This window comes from Lytechinus pictus, chromosome 12 (genome assembly GCF_037042905.1).
Source record: "Lytechinus pictus isolate F3 Inbred chromosome 12, Lp3.0, whole genome shotgun sequence".
Classification (NCBI taxonomy): domain Eukaryota; kingdom Metazoa; phylum Echinodermata; class Echinoidea; order Temnopleuroida; family Toxopneustidae; genus Lytechinus; species Lytechinus pictus.
The window spans coordinates 18804314-18823800 of record NC_087256.1 but is presented as its reverse complement, the minus strand read 5'-3'; the positions used below and the strand labels follow the sequence as shown (position 1 = coordinate 18823800).

At 35.0% G+C, this 19487-nt stretch overlaps 1 protein-coding gene across 22 annotated transcripts in view; it reads right to left on the bottom strand.

Annotated features, from left to right (window-relative positions):
• LOC129272515 (exocyst complex component 6B-like) overlaps positions 1-19487 on the bottom strand; it is a 48399-nt gene that overhangs the window by 5165 nt on the left and 23747 nt on the right. For 8 of the 22 annotated variants that reach the window (XR_010295262.1, XR_010295261.1, XR_010295264.1 and 5 more), the window contains 12 exons: positions 18539-18585; positions 17989-18109; positions 17223-17294; positions 16987-17084; positions 16408-16513; positions 15603-15824; positions 14622-14701; positions 10741-10846; positions 10214-10342; positions 7826-7858; positions 5253-5285; positions 478-619 (listed from right to left, as the gene is read on the bottom strand). Coding sequence is in view for 14 of the 22 variants with exons in the window: in XM_064107510.1 (XP_063963580.1) it covers positions 478-619; positions 5253-5285; positions 7826-7858; positions 10214-10342; positions 10741-10846; positions 14622-14701; positions 15603-15824; positions 16408-16513; positions 16987-17084; positions 17223-17294; positions 17989-18109; positions 18539-18585 (1189 nt within the window). In the remaining 8 variants the exon portion in view is untranslated. The remainder of the gene's footprint in view (positions 1-477; positions 620-5252; positions 5286-7825; positions 7859-10213; positions 10343-10740; positions 10847-14621; positions 14702-15602; positions 15825-16407; positions 16514-16986; positions 17085-17222; positions 17295-17988; positions 18110-18538; positions 18586-19487) is intronic. The other 14 variants (XR_010295267.1, XR_010295265.1, XR_010295268.1 and 11 more) reach the window with 2 other exon arrangements.

The window sequence follows — 19487 nt, the reverse complement described above, 5'->3', positions numbered from 1 at the left end:
TATTGGAAAATCAGTTTTTTTTTATGTGACATCATATGCCAGCAGCTTTCCATGTATCGAAAATTTAAAAAAATCGATGAAATGTCATTTTTTTCAAACAATTGAAAATGTTTTTTTATTGTACCTTCAGTATATCAACAGACAAATCATTTCACACCCACTCCAGAAAGAAGATTTTTTTTATTCATCACGAACCATAATTTTTTTTTTGAAATTAATGCATTTTTTATTGATATAACATACGGGGCAGCTGCTTGTATATGACATCACAAATAAAAAACTTAAAAATCTAATAACCTTAATCTTTATTGGATTTTCCTCAAACCTTCACCAATATTTTCATTTTTTTTTTTTTACAATAAAGTTTTTGTCAGGGTGAACTTCTCCTTTAAATGGGGGATACATCTGTCATTTACCCATGCTCTTTGACTGTTCTAAGAATTTTACAAAAAAGAAAGTCAATGAGAAATGACTCACGTTCACATTGTATAACGTCAAGGCTGAACTGCTGAATGGCCCCCATTGACACAAATCTGGTGTTGGAATCTAGCAAGAAATGCATCAGGGATGAAGCTAAATGCTTGCAGGTCGACATGCAGGCTGTTTGTGCAACCTTACCCTGTGTTGTTATGAAGAAATATGAAATGACAAGAGGACAGACATGAACACATAATATTTCAACAACAAAAATGATATGGACTGCAAATGGTGACGATTAATGGAAGGAATCAAAATGATAGAAATTTGATCAATTTGTCATCGATTATTAAAAGGTAAGGGAAAGTAGTTACAGTAAACAATTATTTCATGAGAAAGTGTGTAGAATCAAGTTTTAATACCACCATACATGTACAGTGATAGATTTAGATCTGGTGCATTGAAATAAACTTATCTTTGTGAAATCATGAAATCTTAGCTGAAAACCGATAATTCTGATGATCACTTACACAAAAAGGCATATGTGGGACAATATATTGAATTTGATCTTGTTTGGGAAAAATATCTAACATTTTATGGAATTTTGTTTTTATTTTGCTAATTTCTCAGCAATTACACATTTTTTCCAGAGCCTTTGAGCACATATTTTTTATTTATACTGTACATTCAAACACTTGGGTGGTCATTGGATTCTGTTTGAACTCATTTTGAGATCATTACCAGAACAGGGGTCCATTGCAGAAAGAGTTGCGTTTAAACGCAAGTCAAAAAATCAATTGCAAGTCCCAAATGCGCGCTGTTGATTGGTTGAAAATCAAGTTGCACTTGATTGCATCTCTTTCTGCAAAGGGCCCCAGATATTCATCTTTAACTCATAAACTTATGACTAAGAAGCTGATCAAATAGCACCCAATAACATGTCATCGATCAACCCATAAACTTATGAACAGCTTCATGAAATATTGTCGAGGACGAATCATGAAGTGTACGTAGTTTGTGGAACAGAACAGGAAGCATTTCTGACAGGAAATGCAGTTACCACAACAGATCAAATTCATCAACAGGGGCCCGTTTCATAAAGTTGTTTGTACGTTAAGAGCGACTTTAAGAACGACTGGTGATCCTTTCTTGTGGTAAATGATGTTCACCATTATACGTTGGTGATTATTTAGCGCATAAGAAAGGATCACCAGTCATTCTTAAAGTCGCTCTTAACTTACGAACAGCTTTATGAAACACCCACCAGTACTGATAATTGATAGACAGCCATTAGTAACACAAAATGATCAAAATATTGTTGATTATGTTCATCACTAATTATTAACCACGGCTCTGTATACCAACTCAGACCTTTGTAAGTTGCTACCAAAATGCCTGCTTTTAATGGACAAGCAAAGATGGAAGCCTTACTTTCACTTCCTCCCTTCCCTGCTCTCACAGAATTGCAGCTCATATTGAACATACAAAATGAATTTCCAGGCTCGGCGATATATGTTATAGTTGATACTTTGCCGACGATAGACCAGCACTAAAGTGTACTAGCATATAGTGCTCAAAAACAACATTTTAATATGATGAACATGAGAGTATTCCAGATCTACAAGTCAATCCTTGAGCACCTCACAAGTTGGACATGTGCCATATACAAATTATATATCATTTGATAAAACAAATGAGTTAGTTTCCTCAACAATACCCAGTCACACAAATGTAAGAAACAATACTTTGCAAATTTTTGCGTACTGACATGGTGAGCTATGATTATTGACAAATATCTGGTGGAAATTTTCATACGAAAAAATCTCCACCGAATCATATTCAATGTTTAAAAAGAAAACTATTACTTAAGACGAGAGTTGGGAGCAACACACACACACTATTTGTTGTCACTTACGTTTAGGGTAACAGGAAATATTTTTATAGCTGCAGTTTCCACCTAGATTATAGGCTACCATATCCTGTGTGCCTTGTTACATGTTACATGTTAATGTTACCAATATACACAATAGTAATTAAACACATAAAACAGGTCAATGTGCAATAAAAAAGCTCCAGAATACAAGAATTTTTGAATGGTCAGAATGAGAGATAGAATATATGAAAAAGGGCTGGATGGCTAAGTCGAGAGTACATCTCTGATTTTAAGGAGTTGTCATCACTGGACCTAGCACCTGTATGCTGATGTATGTATGGCAAGATCTTATATGATGGGGGGACCTAAAGCTACGAACTTTGTTTACAAACGATAAAAACTATGCCAATTTTAATATTTGAACAAATTATCTTTCACTAGTTTGTGGCAAACATTCTAAAGATCATTAACCAAGAAGAAAATATCACAAAACTAATACGAAAATCCCGTGTTTTCCAAACACCTCTTGATTTCACCGCCCGATGCAAAGGGGTCTTAAAGCTACGCACTCGATTTATCATGCAAAAAATAGTATTTCCTGTGCCTCAATTTCTACAATATGTTCATATTATTATAAAAAATATAAAGTTAAAGTGAATATAACTCCAAAATTCCAAAATGCAGTTGTGGGTTTTCTCTGCATTTAGAGATTTACTGCAGCCTCTGTAGAAAAAATTGAATAGGAATCGTTTGTCACTCTGCAGTCACAGTTCAACACACAGAGTGCGCATTTGCTATTAAAAACTGCATGCGCGATACGAGTGGTGCGTAGCTTTAGGACCCCCTACCATACTATCTAATCCTTATTGTTCAATTCTCGCTAGCAACAGTTGCAATTTTTTAATCAAAATAAGAGGATTTTCGTGACATCAAGACTTTGGTTTCTTACTATCAAGAATGTAATCAAATTGAAATCAATGAATAGGTTAAAATGGTGAAACGGTTTGCCATCAGTACATTGGCATATGCTGGCTAAAGCATCCAGACGTGACAGCCTCTTTGTCACTTATAATTTACTATTATAGAACATGTTAAAAAGAAGAGAAAACACACAAAAGAGGTCAGTGAATTTTTAGGGAACTCCCTGCTAAAGTGATTTGCAAGGGTGTACATGTATGTTGGTGTGTGAGAGAGACAGACAGAAATGGAAGAAGGAGAGAAAAGGGAAGAGAGCGAAAGAGAGTGGAGGCTGCTGCTTTTGTCTTTGCTGTTATGCTAAAGGGCAATTCCATAAAATATGTACGTCCGACCCCCTATATGTGGGACTTTCATGAAATTTTCTGTCTCTGATTTCTTGTTCTTTTGACAGTCTGTACTGTTCTCAAAGGACCATGACTTGGTCAGTTTATAAAGTGAAGTAAAACTTGAGAAAAATGGGGGGTGGACGTACAAAAAGGTTGATCATTTTATGGAATTGCCCTAAATGTAAAGTGATACAGCAGATGCGACAAGACTTCAAATGGAGGCTGCTGAGCTGTCACCATCTATACCCTCTTGACTTGCTCTAGTAATTTGTTCTTATTTGGTGTGTAATTTCATACAAAACACCGCCATTGACTCATAGTCGATTATCGGAAAACTAAAGAGAGAGAGAGGGGGTGTGGGCGGTGGCTGCTGCGAAGCTAATGGCTGTTTGTAGCCTCACTGTAACAGATGCATTGGTTCAAGCATTACAGCAAAGACTTTAGTCTCGTCATATCAGACCCATAGCAGCAAAGAGAGAAAGGAGGAAATTAAACTAGATGGATTATAGATAATGTGCAAGGATAAAACTGATGCCCCTGCCAATGACAGACCAGAACTAAATTGAAGACAATAACTTCTAAATTTGCAAAATCTTTCATAATCTTCACAGATTGCCACTCTCACATCACTTTCTCCAAAACACAACTTGATTTTTAACCAATCAAAAGACTGTAAGAGCAACTTACAATTTAGTCTTTTTCGGTGCATTCCAAAATTCTTTCTGCACATGGCCGTATGCAGAAATTTTTTCATGGGGGGGGGGGGGGGCAGGATGCGAAAAAAAATTGAAGAAACTTGAAAGCAAGGGAGTGAAGCAACTGACCTTGTAATTGGGGGCATTTTTAAATGTATATTCTAAAATGAAATTGAAGGATTTCATGGACACTTTTGGTGAATGTTGTGAAAATTTACTTGGAAAAAATGTCAGTATTCAATATTTCCGGGGGGGGGGGGGGGGGGGCAACTGCCCCCTGCTCCCCAGGGGCCCAATGAACCGACATTCCATGAATAACCAGGAATAGAATTGAAACTTTACACTCATTTTCACTCCTTGTGAAATACCCCTGGGTCCGAGGTATTATCAAATGAGCACCTAGTTTTAATTACCTTAACATAAAATCCCTTCACCAACATTTTAAAGGGATACTCCAGGCTGAAAAATATGTGATTTGAACAGTTGAATAATTTCAGAGTGTTTAAAGCAAACACTGAAAATTTCCTCAAAAGCAGACAAGGAATAACAAAGTTATAAACTGTCATTCCTCTGTCTTTTTTTAAATATTATAATTTTTACATACCTTTGCTTTGTTACATCAAAGTTAAAAAAACAAGACTGACTTGTTTTACACACATGAAAACAAAAATTATTCTTAATAAGATTTTGATCAAGTTTTCATTTTTCAAAATTTTACTCATTCTCTTATTGAGATACCATCATTTTCAGTCTGGAGAAACCCTTTTAAGATATAAACCTCCTCTGAAGAATACATTTGATAATATCAGCTCTCTCATCATAATGGGCTTTACAACATGACACAGATCACAGTGAATGGAACTACAGTGTTACAAGAAACACACATTAACTAGTGTATTGTGCTGGAATGTTAGAGAAGATGTCATGTCTAATGGGCTTGTAAAAAAAAAATCACTAACTCACCACAAAGTCCAAAATACATGTCGAATCACTTCTCTGTTATGGGTAAAAAATAATAATTCAGGAGTCGGTAATATCAGTTTGAACAATGTCCCGTGAAATATGGTCATATTTCTGACAAATGAAGGATATTTTTTGAAAAGTCTTCCTCTACCTAATGTTATTAAAATGTTTCTTAAGTTGTATTTACCAATGGCTTCTTCTTCTTTTTTTTCTCCTTAAGATTTTACAAACATCAGAGCATCTTTTTTTTCTTCTTTAAAAAAAAAAATACAACTGCTACATCATATGGCAAAGTAAACAACTGAATGCACAATATATGTATATATACATGAATGGATACATAAATGGAGCTCTCAAAAATGATACAATGTAGCTAATATGGATATATTACATAGAAATATGAGAGAAAGAGAAATTCAAATGTAGGTAATATTTGATGGTAATGAATCATTACATATTTTTCTTAAAGAAATTTACGACTACATGTATATAGTAATAATTTCTGTCAAAATAAAATTCAAGAGTATGATTATTTGGAGGTTGAAATGAGATTCCTTGAAATATTCTAAAGGTGTGTGGTTACAAATGAAATGTCATTGTATATAAAGAGATTTCTAAAATTCTAAAGATACATGTACAGTCCTCTTTTAAAATTCTTGAATTCGAAAGTATGAATATAGGTGTATTAATTTGGAAAGAAAAAGATAATTTAGTTAAACCTACACAAACCCAATCACAGCAAACATATATCCTTTAAGGCAAGTTATATACACTGTATATTGTACTAAATTTCAACACCCAGCCTTCTAGGATAATGCAAAAAAAAAATCCTGTTATCACTTTTATTGTACTTATTATTCTTCTTTAATTATAAATAGGTATCAATAGAAAAACAATAGAAAAATTAATTAGAAAAGGAAAGTAAAAGATATCATTTTTGGAAAGAAATCATATCTTGGAAGAATATATACTTCACGGCACAAACCTTGATTAAGGAGGAAAAACAAAGATAATAGCTCACATAAATAAGTATCAGATCTTGGAAGAATATACACTTCACTGCAAAGACCATGTTAGCATAGAAAAAGAAGAGAGTAACTGATGTATTTAACTTTTTTTGTGGGTTTGATAACAGATGAATGTATTTCAAATGTCCATCAAATATCTTCGTCATACACAACAATAAATATATCCACAATACAAGCATGTATATACTGTAAACAGTATTATATTTCAAGCCATTCTCCCTAGATAGCGATAGCCAGTCAGTTATCCAGGTTTTAAATCTGATTTAGTCCCCAAATATGGAGGTGGCCGGATTCACCTTCCACTCACAAAGACCACCCTAACCCCCTCCCTCCACTTTATTCAGTGCATCCTCCTCCCTCAACCCAACCCCCCCCCCCCTCCTACTCTCTTCCACCACTTGCTTCTTCCATGTCTTCTTCCCATATCTTTTAATAATAATAATAATAATATAGGGTATTTATATTGCGCACATATCCACCTTGTTAGGTGCTCAAGGCGCTCCTATATTACCCGGCTAAGCTAGGCGTTCATAGCGCACACAGCTTTTTAAGGAATTACTTCTTACCGTTACCCATTTACCTCACCTGGGTTGAGTGCAGCACACTGTGGATCAGTTTCTTGCTGAAGGAAATTACGCCATGGCTGGGATTCGAACCCACGACCCTCTGTTTCAAAGTCCGAAGACCAATCCACTGGGCCACAACGCTCCACTTTTAATACTGTACAGTACTAAAATGTATGTTTTATCTTATACATGTATATTACTTGTAATACTTTTGCATATTGTCTCACTTTTACCCGTTTTTAATGTTCACGGACTTGCTGAAAAGCAGTCTGTTATGACCGAATATAAGTTTTACTGTGATTAAATATATATAATACAATGCAATACAATACGATACAGTAGAATAGGTACCGGTATATTGGATAGCTATTGGGGAAGGTCGCTCCCAGCTAATAAAATACATGGTTGTCAGTAGTTTCCGACACATTCCCTATATGAGTTTTTGTTTTCAGTAGTAATGCATTGCATTCATACACAAGAAGCATATAAAAGTTGATTAGTGTTTTATTTTATATATAAAATTAACATAGTTAAATTTAAGAAAAAGTGATACCAAAAATATCACAAGCAACAATATCTATTCCCCCCACAATATTACGAAAAGCATATAGACCACAATGGATATATATCTGGTGCCATTTCATTCCAATTCAAATTTCTCAGTTTGACTTTTGTTATAGAGTGTAAGATATATACAATCCTCTCTTCATTTTTTATGTTGTCAAATCTGTGTTTTGTTTTTGTATTTATGATTAAGTTATGATAAATCATCGCTAAATCTTGGTTTCGTTTTTTGTGGGACGCACTGTACAAATTTGTTGTACAAAAAATAAAAAACTCAATATAGTAGACCTATTGTGTAAGACATAGTGAATAATTTTATATTGTTCACTTAATTAGTAGACCATTGGGTGTTAATACATATATGTTATAGAATAAAGAAGTATAGAAGTAAAGAATTTAAATCAAGTTTTCACACCTTACTAGTAGGAGCAGGAACCCTCATACCACACTAAAACAGGGAAAAGAGGAATGTAGGGTAAAAGTTGCAACTTTCAAACAGCAAAAAAAAATATATCATTGGGCATAAATATTTCGGTATATTTTCTCTCCGGTAATATATTACATGCAAAAAAAGGGAATAAAAAATTCTGTACATTATTTATTGTTATAATATTGAAATAATGGAAGAAAATATATGCACGAACCTAGATTTTTCCTAGTTATGGATTCCAATAACAAACTTGTATAAAGAAAGGGCAGGAAATATTTTATAAAACTAAAACAAAAGAAATACATAGTTGGGTATATCTAATAATTATAGTATTTTTACTTCTTTATTTACTAAAAGGGACAATGTCATGGTATAAGATTAATATCTTAATTAGCAAAAGAAATGAATAGTTGGGCACAGTTATATGAATTATTTTCCAGTTTCAATGAGATTAAAATGGAAATGGTAGAGACACATTCGAGTATTTTTTGACAGACAGTACATGTATATTATACTCATTATTTATTTTTTTCTAGTACATTTTGGAATAAGGTAAAAACTAAAAAGGATGGTCACAATCAATTTTGAGACAATTGTCTGAATTAATGAGAAGATACATTTAAACATATTACATTTCTATGAATATGTCAGTTTCAATTTACCATGATGTATGAGTTGTAAGTCAAACAAAAGTCCTCAAATATCAGAGAAAAGTCTTTACTTGGAATGGACCAGGCAGTGTGGGAGAAATAATGTAGTCCCAATCATACGAAAATGTGTGACCTATATATATCACATACATGTCAACTCAAATTCTCATTCACCACGAATCAGCTAGGTGCTTGTTCGCTAACATGTACACGTATAAACTTTCCCTTGCAGTAAAGGAATAATTGCAGCGTTTTTTTAATACTTTGAATTTGATGTTTCCATGTTTTTAGAAGCCTGATACCTCATTGATTTACTACACCAATCACTGAACTTTGTCATGTAATGGGTTAAAAGCTCACTATTCCAAGTAATACAAAAACCAAGACAGACACAAACCTATCACCATGGGCATGTATTCATACAGATTTACAATTGCACTTCAAGCAACAGTTTTACTTTGTTAATAATAGGCATATTCAACAATATATTTTCATTGTATTAATCATTTCCAAAAGAGCACAATAGCATTGAACAATACAAAATGACAATGATGAAAAAAATGTGCTTGCAAAAGTAACCTTCATTGGCCATCGTCATTTTGCAATCAATTACAATTCTTTAGAGTAACAGGGCCCATCAGAGTGTACGTGAGCACAGAGCAGAATAGCACCCCAAACACAGCATTCAAATAACATACAATGAAGGAGCAAGCCATGAGATTGAACTCATTGAATACTGAAGATTCACTGGGAATGTCAAATTTTTAGGCTTAACCTTTTTTGAGAAAAAAAAAACACTCTTCACCTTAATTCTTAGTTTTTGATAATTCGATCAATTTGACTGAAAAAATAAAGATTTCTGAAGCATTTGGAACAGAACCATCGGTCTCTGAGACTTTGTTCTGTATGATTTATCAGAATTTTCTTTTCAGAGTATCATGACAGAAGTTCATAAATGTTGAATATGTCAATCCGATGGGATTCTCTTGGGGGGGGGGTGGGGTTGGGGCTTATACTCCATAATCATATCATCTTAGAGCTGTAAATCATCACAGCAAAGAATACAATTCTCTTGATTTGGAAGACTGATTGAATTGTGTATGGTAGGATTTATCTATTAAACACAAAAGGGGCTGGACCTCAAAATTAATCTGGGGGACCTGAAGCCTGTTTCATAAAGGACTTGCAACTGTTGTAACTGCCATAATGGCAACTACCATGGTAACAGGGCTCAGCAGCCAATCAGAATGTTAGTTGCCATAATGGCAAAGTTACAACAGTTACAAGTCCTTTATGAAACGGGCCCCTGGTGTGTAGAAAATCCCATTCCTGTGACTAGGATTCTCTTTGATGAACTAAAGTATTTTCTAAAAGATTAAAATTACTCCAAATGAGCTAGGAAAATATTCAAATGGGGGGGGGGGGGAGGGTGGTATACCCATGGTCGGTGTCATCGTGTAAAATTGAAAATTTGGGATAGGATGACAGGTAATTGGGGATGTGGAAAGGTAGATAATTGGGGGGGGGGGTGGATACCGGGTCATTGGGGTAAGATTATAGATAACTGGGGGTGAGACGACAGGTAATTGGTGGTGGGATGGCATGTAGTTTGGAATGGAGCGACAGGTGATCGGGCATGGGATGGCTGGTTGGTGGGTGGAGAAGAGGTGGGGGGGGGGGGGGTAATATGGGTAGGAGGTTGGGAGTGTAAGGGACTATTTACCGGTAGATGGTTGAAAGCCTTGAAGCTGCCTTCCAGGAAGCGGATGATGTCGATGATGTAGCCACTGGCTCTTCCCTGGGACTCATCTAAGGACCAGTCATAGGAGGCCAGCTCCAAGAACTCATCGACCTACGTGGGAGACATTGGACAAAGACATCGCAAACTCCTCAACGTTGGTCCATACTTTAAGCATTGTACATTTCTTATAAAGTTACTGAACAACTTACAACCCCCTTTGCAGGACGATACTAAACCACGTGGGACTGATAGCCTATCAGGAGACGAGAAAATCAGTCTTTGTACATAGCAGGTGGTCTTTACAAACAATCTTGTAATTACGTTTCAATGAGCAATACTATTATCTGGCAGATAGTCCTGTCAAAGTGTATCTTGATGCCTTGCCAAAGGGCATTAGTACTGTGTTGGGATCGGAACACTAGACTATTAACATCAAAAGATACTTGAAATTGATCACTACTCTTTGTACGTCATGGCCCAGGGGTGACATCACAGATCACATGACCTACCTTTTCATTAAGTCTCCTATATATCTCTAGCTCCGCTTCACTCCGTGCATCTCTGAAGATGTTTGTGCTCTGCAGACCAGCTGCATGAATGTTATCTCCAGTCGTCCTGTTTTACAACCAAAAAATAACTTAAGATATTAGAGAAAGACAACTTTTAACTTCAACATTTTTCATTATTATACTGGAAAATACCCTAAATGGAAAGTCATTTTAGAAAGAAAAGAACAATCAGGGAAAGAGAAACAAAAGTGTTTTTGAAATTGTGAGTTTTGTTACTATTAAAATCAACTAGATACACATATTTACAGAAAACTTTAAGGACGTTCCACAGTTATGTTTGTGCGCATTATGATCTGCGCATACTTTACACTCTGCGCGCTGACGTCACAATGGATGAACAGGTGATTAATGAGCTCTGGGTATGAGCTGATTTTTCTCATCATCTGCACTCTAACTGCAGATCCGATGCATTATCTTATGAAGCTAAAAAATGGAATTATTCCATGGACCATTAAAAAAAAACATCTCTACAATTTCAAAATACTTTACTCTGCAGTGCTGCCAAGAATCACGAATAAGTCCCCGAGTTTGAATAAATGGTTGAGTGGTTTTGATTTTGTCTTCACATAGATACAAAGCATTCGGCACATTTTTTGTGTTTTAAAAAGCACATTTGCTCTTAAAAAAATGCTGATAGTTTAAAAACAAGCACATGAACCCCCATTTTTTAATGTTTATACCTCTTAGCAGAGCTGCCAACCTTGTGCAAGCAAAAAAAGGAATCATTATGGCCAAAAAAAGGAATTTCCAACAAAAAAAAGGAATGTGTTAAAACGAACCTTAAAACCACACGCGACAAACATCCAATGCAAAAAGTATGTATGCAGTGAACAATTTAAAAAAAGTTAATCTCTAGGCCTAGTCTGGGCTAAGTAACGGAGTGTTACAAATTGGACCCTTAGTCTTGGGCCGTTTGATATAATCTACCAACTTTAATTAAGTCAGTAGCAGGGCTTGAATTCAGAATTGAGAGGGGCAAGGCCATTCTTAAATGGGCACTTTCAGCTTGGGGCAACCGGCAAAGTGGCCTTGAATGCCCCAAAATTTCAAGGGGTATCAAGGCCATTCTAAAGGGCATGAAGGCCACTTTTATTCTAGTCAAATGGGCACCTAGGCAAATTTTTCTAAAAATGATAAGTAGCTAGGCCTTTCATTTTGTAGTGCAACCTACTCCGGCACTTATCAAAGTGAAGATCTGTCGAGAAAAAATTCTTTCAGGGGCACCAAAATCAGTTCTGGTGAACATTTTTAGGGCTCCATTTTTCTGGGGCTTCCTTTCCACTTCTAAAATAATTCATTGTTTTATGTTGAGTTTCCTGACAAAACTACCAAATTGTAGACTAAGAGAAATAAAAAAAAAAGTTGACATCAATTCAGACTTCTCTTCCCAAGTAACATTGTTTTTGCCAAACAGTACCCTTTAAAATTAAAGTGTCATAAAATGGAAGTGTACATGTAACATTCCACAAATATAGAAAAATTATTCATAAATCAATCTAATCTAAAATTCAAATAGATCTATAGATAAGATTAAGAAGTTGAAATCATTCCACAAAAGTCCCATCGTAAATCACTTCACGATGTGCACAGCTCAGCCTCAATCACACAGCACGCACACTCAATCATCCCCAGCAGTGACAGCACTATAGAGCAGACATCTAGGCCGCCAGAACCGGGGAAGAAATCTTCCCATTCCTGCTAAACTGAATGCTAAAGTGCCGACTTTTTTAATGAATTCCAAAGGCAGTAGGACATCTCTCTAGTATAAATCATGTGAAACTATCAATAAATGTTGAATATCACCCAGAATTATTACTTCAGGGGACAATGAAGAGCTTTCCAGGTCTTTTCAAAGCCGAATTCATCGTATTTGTGTGATACGAGTTGATGAAAATTAACCAGACAGTACCGTTATCCGAAGGAAATTGATATTAATCAATTCAAGAAAATAGCCTCAAAATTTCATTTCTTTATCACTACAATTAATTTTAAAGTATATGAAAAATATCTTTTGATGATTCAATCTTTAATATATATGATGAGTATTTTTGTAAAATTTTGCAAATGGAATAATAATTTCCCTCAAACCTCCAAATCCCCTCCATTACAAATGGACTCTTCTCTTACTACATTTGGGGAATTACCCTACCCAATTCATCGTACTCCTCGCTCTGCGCTGCAAGAACAAACGTTGGCTCCACTCACCTGAAGAGTGTTGGCCCGTGCGTAAAGACAACGTATTAGCAGTAACGTTAGATCTAACATTCGGCGGAAATCTGATTTTCGGATCGTTTTTTTGTACATAAAACATCACTTTATAGGAAAGAAATTACATGCAAATTTAAGATAAAATATACAAAATTCAGAAATATCGTACCTTAGACCGCAGTTACTGTTATTTCCTTTCAAATGATGATCAAAACATAATCATCCTCGATCATTTCGTTTGTCATCGTAAGTTGCCATCTTGGATGACGTCATCATCCTTACAGACGTATTTACCAGTCGCTATACATCGCGATTCGTACCATGCATGCCGCTCGCATATTCAACTAACGTATATGTACGTGCACGCTATCAAATTATTAAAATGCGTTGGAAAACCGGCCGGCAGGCGACTACGCACGCGCAAGTACCAGGCTCATCTCGGGCTCAACACACACTCCACATACATACAATTATGTACACACATTATCAAAATTGTCAAAAAACGTAATTTGAAAAGAAAAACCATAATGCCGTAATTTGAATGAAAAAACGTAATGATTACGGCAAAAACGTAATGGTTGGCAGCTCTGTCTTAGGTATACCTTCCTCTACAACTTTGCAAATTTTGGTGAAAATGACATGGATTTTTAATAAAGTGCAGCATTTATTGTACTTTTATAGTATGTTATTGAAATTTCACATTTTTTTAGATTGGGTTCTTGTTATCTTTTACGCCATTTTAAGAACTGACAGTGCTGTTAGACTTAAAACTGCAAACAAATAGCACTATAAATAGATTCTCCATTCTAACGATACAATTATTAACTCTCTTGCGAAATTTGATGACTTTTTCATGTATTTTGACTGAGTAATAGAGGTTCAAACTCATTGTAGTAATCTTGCGAGGTCTAAAAATGCCAAATTCTTTTGAATGCGCAATTTTTAACAACATCAATTTGGGTGAACTTTGAAGCTCTATAGCATAAAATCAAGCACATGGACCTATGTTAATTTTTGCATATTTCGAATATTAAGGTTCTAAAGTATCTATGTGCAAAGTTTGGTGAAAATGACATGGATTTCACTTTAACTGTGGAACGTCCTTAACCGACACAACCACCTTCCTCTCCTAAATAAAAAAAAAAGAAGTTTGCTGCCTCATCACCGGGACAAAATTTGTTTTTGTGTGTGTTTTACATGTAACAATATAAAAATTGGACCTTATACATTCATTTTCAATTTGAATAGATTTCTGAACCAATCCAAAAATCTTTTAGCATCCACTACATTTTACCTTATTGTTATTATTCAGTTTGTATATTTTAGATGGTTTTATCTTGTACATGGACAATTCCACAAAATGATCAACCTTCTTGTACGTCCGAACCCATTTTTCTCAAGTCTCACTTCACTTCATAAACTGACCAAGTCATAGTCATTTGACAGCATAACAGACTGTCAAAAGAACAAAAAATCAGAGACAGAAAATTTCATGAAGGTCTCACATATAAGGGGTCGGACGTACCGATACATATTTTATGGAATTGCCCATATGTATTTCAATAGATGTTACACATCATAAAATTAATTTTATTTTTTTTCCAAATACTCACCCTGTAATATTAGAGATAAAATCCTCCAGATATTTACATGCATTTTCTAGGTGAATGGTGTTGACAGTGACTTGAACCAACTGAAAAGAAAAAAATGGAGAAATTGTGTTTGTTAAAATTGGACATACCATTGATCAAATGATGTCCCAGGGACCATAAGATATTGGGTTAAAATGTCATAGCACCCTCTGCCAAGAAAGTAATCTAAATTAGCCACACTACACCAATGTTTTCAAAGTCGTAGAGAGTGCTTACCAGTGAGATTTGAGAGTCAGTGAAGTTTACCAGGCATGTGAAAAATACCCCCTTCCTCTTCAGACATTATAATGCTAGTGCTATCAATTACTATAGGTTATAGATTGCATGTTTGATGTCCCTTTATCACGAGTGGTGATTGGTATCATTTGCTACCTGGTTTATGCAATGGATAACATTTTATCACTACTGGTTAAGAACTGGGCAGCGCTTTATAGATCGCAGATATCAATTTAAAAAGGTCCCTCATCCTTTATACTCAGAAAAGGAACATCGATGTATATTTCAGATCATTTCATTATCTCTCTGCATTTTCAGATGCTACAATCACTTGTAATAAGTAGCATATCTTACATTCCTCAACATAGTTGTGATATGATGATGCATCATGATACACATTGTCTGTCCAACCCAACAAAAAGTTGATATGAATCGAGAAAAATAACACCCCCCTCCCAATTTCTCAGCAATTACACATTGCCAACTTGAATCATTATTGATACATACAAATACTTGGGTGGTCGTTTTATTGGAATTTGTTTTCTGATTTCTAGATTGCAACCATGGCTGGAAATCAAGATTAATAGTAATAATAGCATGGGCATCAGCGCAAAGGATTATCTTTTGTTCTAGGGGTGGGGGGGGGGGGGACATCTATTTTTGCGTCCCCCCAAACACAAAAGGTAATCCTCTGCGCTGACGGCCATGAATAATAGAGAAGCCTACCTCTGTGAGCCCTAGGCATCTCTTTCGTATAAGAGCATTGAGACATCCACTGAGTGTCCTCGTCAGGAGGACGTTGGTGGACTTTCGGATCATATCGTCCCTCTCCGTCTGCGTCAGGTGAAGATCTTGGGAGAACTTGTGGCATGCATAGATGAACTCCTTGATCTGTCTGTACACCTTTGGGACGAACTCGGAGAACGGCAGCCGACGTGGATATGGTGCCTGTATCAAAATACAGTACATGGTATTTTAATTTTTTGTTAGAAAGCATGTTCTTACTTTGCTTTAAAAAATTGTGTTCAGGATTTGAAAGGAATTATTACGAATTTTTATCTTAAAGACATGTACTCCTTGATTTGTCTCTACAACTTGGGGACAAACTCTAGCCTGCGAGAGCATGGTGCCTATTCCAATAGATAATGATAGTACATGGAGAATTAAGTTATGATAAAAATGGATCATTCCTTTTTGTCTATATGGACTATTCTTTATTTTTGAATTTGAAGAAAAATATATTATCTTGTGGTATTTTTTTTATATAGATTAAAAAATATTGGAAGAATTTGTGACATGTAGATGAACTCCTTTATTTATCTGAAACCTGCAGCCGATGATAGTATGATAGCTGCCTCAGTCTGTATCAATAGAAAATAGTACTTTCCATTCTTTTTTGACAATTTCAATGGCCTCAATCGTCATTATGCAAATGTCATGCAAATTGGACACTTTACAAAACGTTACAAAACAGACCCTTAATTTCTGCAATCACATACTCAGTTAGTATATCAATCTTAATAAGACTTACTTTGTCAATCTTCTCATCTCTAAATGGGAATGACCTGATGAGGTCAAGGTACTCTGTCTCAGAGTTGACTGCCATAGCGGTATAGTTATCCTCATCGAATATATCACTATAAAATAAAAAAATAAAACATTGAGATGTTTGCAAATATGTATTCTCCTGGATGAAGACCAAAATACTGATGGTCTCACTGAAATTTTTCATTAATAAATCAAGTACTTATAATTTCAAATTCATTTTACATGTTTTTCCCATTCGACTCTATGTGACTGAAGTTTATTGTATATTATATACAGTGAAACCTGTCTATAGTGGCCACCCAAAGAAATAAAAACATACATGTATGAGCTTTATAGACAGGTGGCTGCTATAGACAGATTATTACACAATCTGCCTCCATGGGAATCGGTTTTAGTGGTCACTATAGGTAATTAACAAAAAGTAGTTCTGTGATTTATTCTTGATCAATTTTGTCAAGCAACATATAATTTACAATACGATTTTTAAAACTCAATAAAAACCCCCAAATACATTTTGGGGTGACTAATTGTGTGCTAAGATTTTTATATTTGCTATGGTTACCTAAAGACTTGAACCCATTTCTTCATGAGGATTTCATTGTATTGATCCTTTAGGTCCAGTAGAAACTCTGTCAGGGGTGTCGTGTTGAATCCATAACTCTGTCAAAACAAGAAGAAAAAAATCAGAACAAAAAAGACATCATAGCAGTTGTATTTTTTTTTTAAATTTACAAAATAGTTTTTTTTTTCAAAAAAGAGAAAATACTATTTTCTATGAAAAAGGATGGATATACTTACATTAACTGTCTGTACAAAGAGGACTACAAGATTCTTGATGCGTAGCAAGAGTGTTGCATCTGTGCAGTATGCCTGTCAAATAAACATCAGAAATTTAAAATTTATGTAATATGTACTATCACCATCTTAATTCATAACAATACTCACTGCAGAATCTTACCAGTCAAACACATTAATACATTGATCAAGAAAATGAAATCAAATATTTGATTGTAAAATAAAAGAAAGGAAATGGGCTCTTATCTATTAATAAGTTGATATAAAATGTATTACAATATCAAAATCTTTTGGATTAATCTTGTTTTATATAATAAATTGGTATCATTATGGCGTGAGGGAACAAAGTAATTGATATAATAATAATTCAGTTTTTAAACAGACTGCTAAGAAAGCAATGTTTGTTTATAAGCAACAAGGGAACAAACAGCTTAATGTCCTGTCCGAGGGACCTGGTAATGAGGATTAATGCTTTGACAAAAGGCACTAATGCATTGACTGGGCCTTAAACCTAAATCAGAGTGCAGAACCTCCGATCTATCAATTTCACTCTCCCTGATTATAATTTGAAAATCTGAACCTAATGAACGATTGTGTCTCCCTAACTAGAATATTAAAATCTGACTTAAAGTCTGGCAAGAGTGTGTAGTGAACATGTTCAAAACAAATGAGGTTGATTTGCCATTAAACAATCCCAATTATTATCATTAATTATGCATATATTTCTCTCTGAATAGTTTCTTATCAGTAAAATGTTTGTGTAACTTACTGAATTATTTCTAAGTGTGCTTCCAATTTTTGATAACGCTGTGTTCCATAGATCGTCTAAGTATTCTCGTGTTACTAAGCCTTCGGTGGTACTTAACACATGGTCTTCTAGAACAAAGAACCTGAAAAGAATAGCAAGACAAAACATAACGGTCATCCAATAACAAATATGTATATCGACAATTTTCGAAGGCATGTATTGCTTTGTCTAAAATTTGCTTCAGGCAGAATGAGAGGTATATCGTATCTCACTGAGTGCATAATGCATGATACTTGAACTATATTAATCAAATGGAAGTTAATGATCTTAAAAGGTGACAAATAATCAAGGTTCACCAGACACCAGGTACATTGCGTGGGTAGCCCAGAGCAACTGCACGTGAGACCGATCATGCCTGTCAGAAGGATGGAATAGAATTTTTTTCTATACAAGTCACAAAATAACAAAACAGGAACAAGCAGTTAACTGGGTCTTGAGCAGGTGCTTTTCAAAATAATGTGGTATATATCGGCTTTTAAGTAAATGAATGTTTAAAAAAAATGAAACTTACCCTAGAATCTGATGAAAGTATCTCTTGTAGTGATCTAATGATTCATACTGAAAACAAAAGGAAAGGGAAATATTACATCTCCTACACACTAATTTCTAAATATACATATGAATCTGCATAAGAAGTTGAGGCCACAGAAATCTATTCCAGTTAGGTAGAATTTTAAATTTGTAAATAATGCAAATCTTAAAGGTCAAGTCCACCCCCGAAAAATGTTGATTTGAATAAATAAAGAAAAATCAAACCTGTATAACGCTGAAAATTTCATCAAAATCGGATGTAAAATAAGAAAGTTAATGACATTTTAAAGTTTTGCTTATTTTTCACAAAACAGTGATATATGCACAATTCAGTGATTTTGATGAAATTTTCGGTGTTATGCTTGTTTAGTTTTTTCTCTTTTTATTCAAATTAACTTTTGTTGGGGTAGACTTGTCCTTTAAGTTCCTGATATGATGCGTCACCATATTGGGCAGATCTTGCTTACTTGCCACACTCTACAATTTGTGCGTTCCATATTATGGTACATGCGCCCAAATTTGATCCTTACCGTGACACCATTCGTTCTTGTTAAACCTGAGAGAGAGGTCAACGACAGAATACCCAACACCATGCATTAATCACACTGTTTTTCTTTTTAATAATTTGATTACAAACTTTGTTTAAACACTTCAGTTTTCCTGTGATCTTGCGTGTAGTTCGTTTGATTAATCCTTATTCTTTCTTGCACTGAGGATGTGTCATTCAGATAAACAGATATTGAATATTTCAATCTTCTCGCTGCACATGGCTAGCCTCAGAAAGAGTTGACGACCCACAAGGAATAGCAGACCTCTTGTGACAATAAATGTTGGTTGCGTATGTATAGCGATTATAGCACCGCCATCTTAAAGGCTGAAGCCATTGCAGCTGGTGCATCTCTGACAACTCTGTTTACACGCATGCCTAT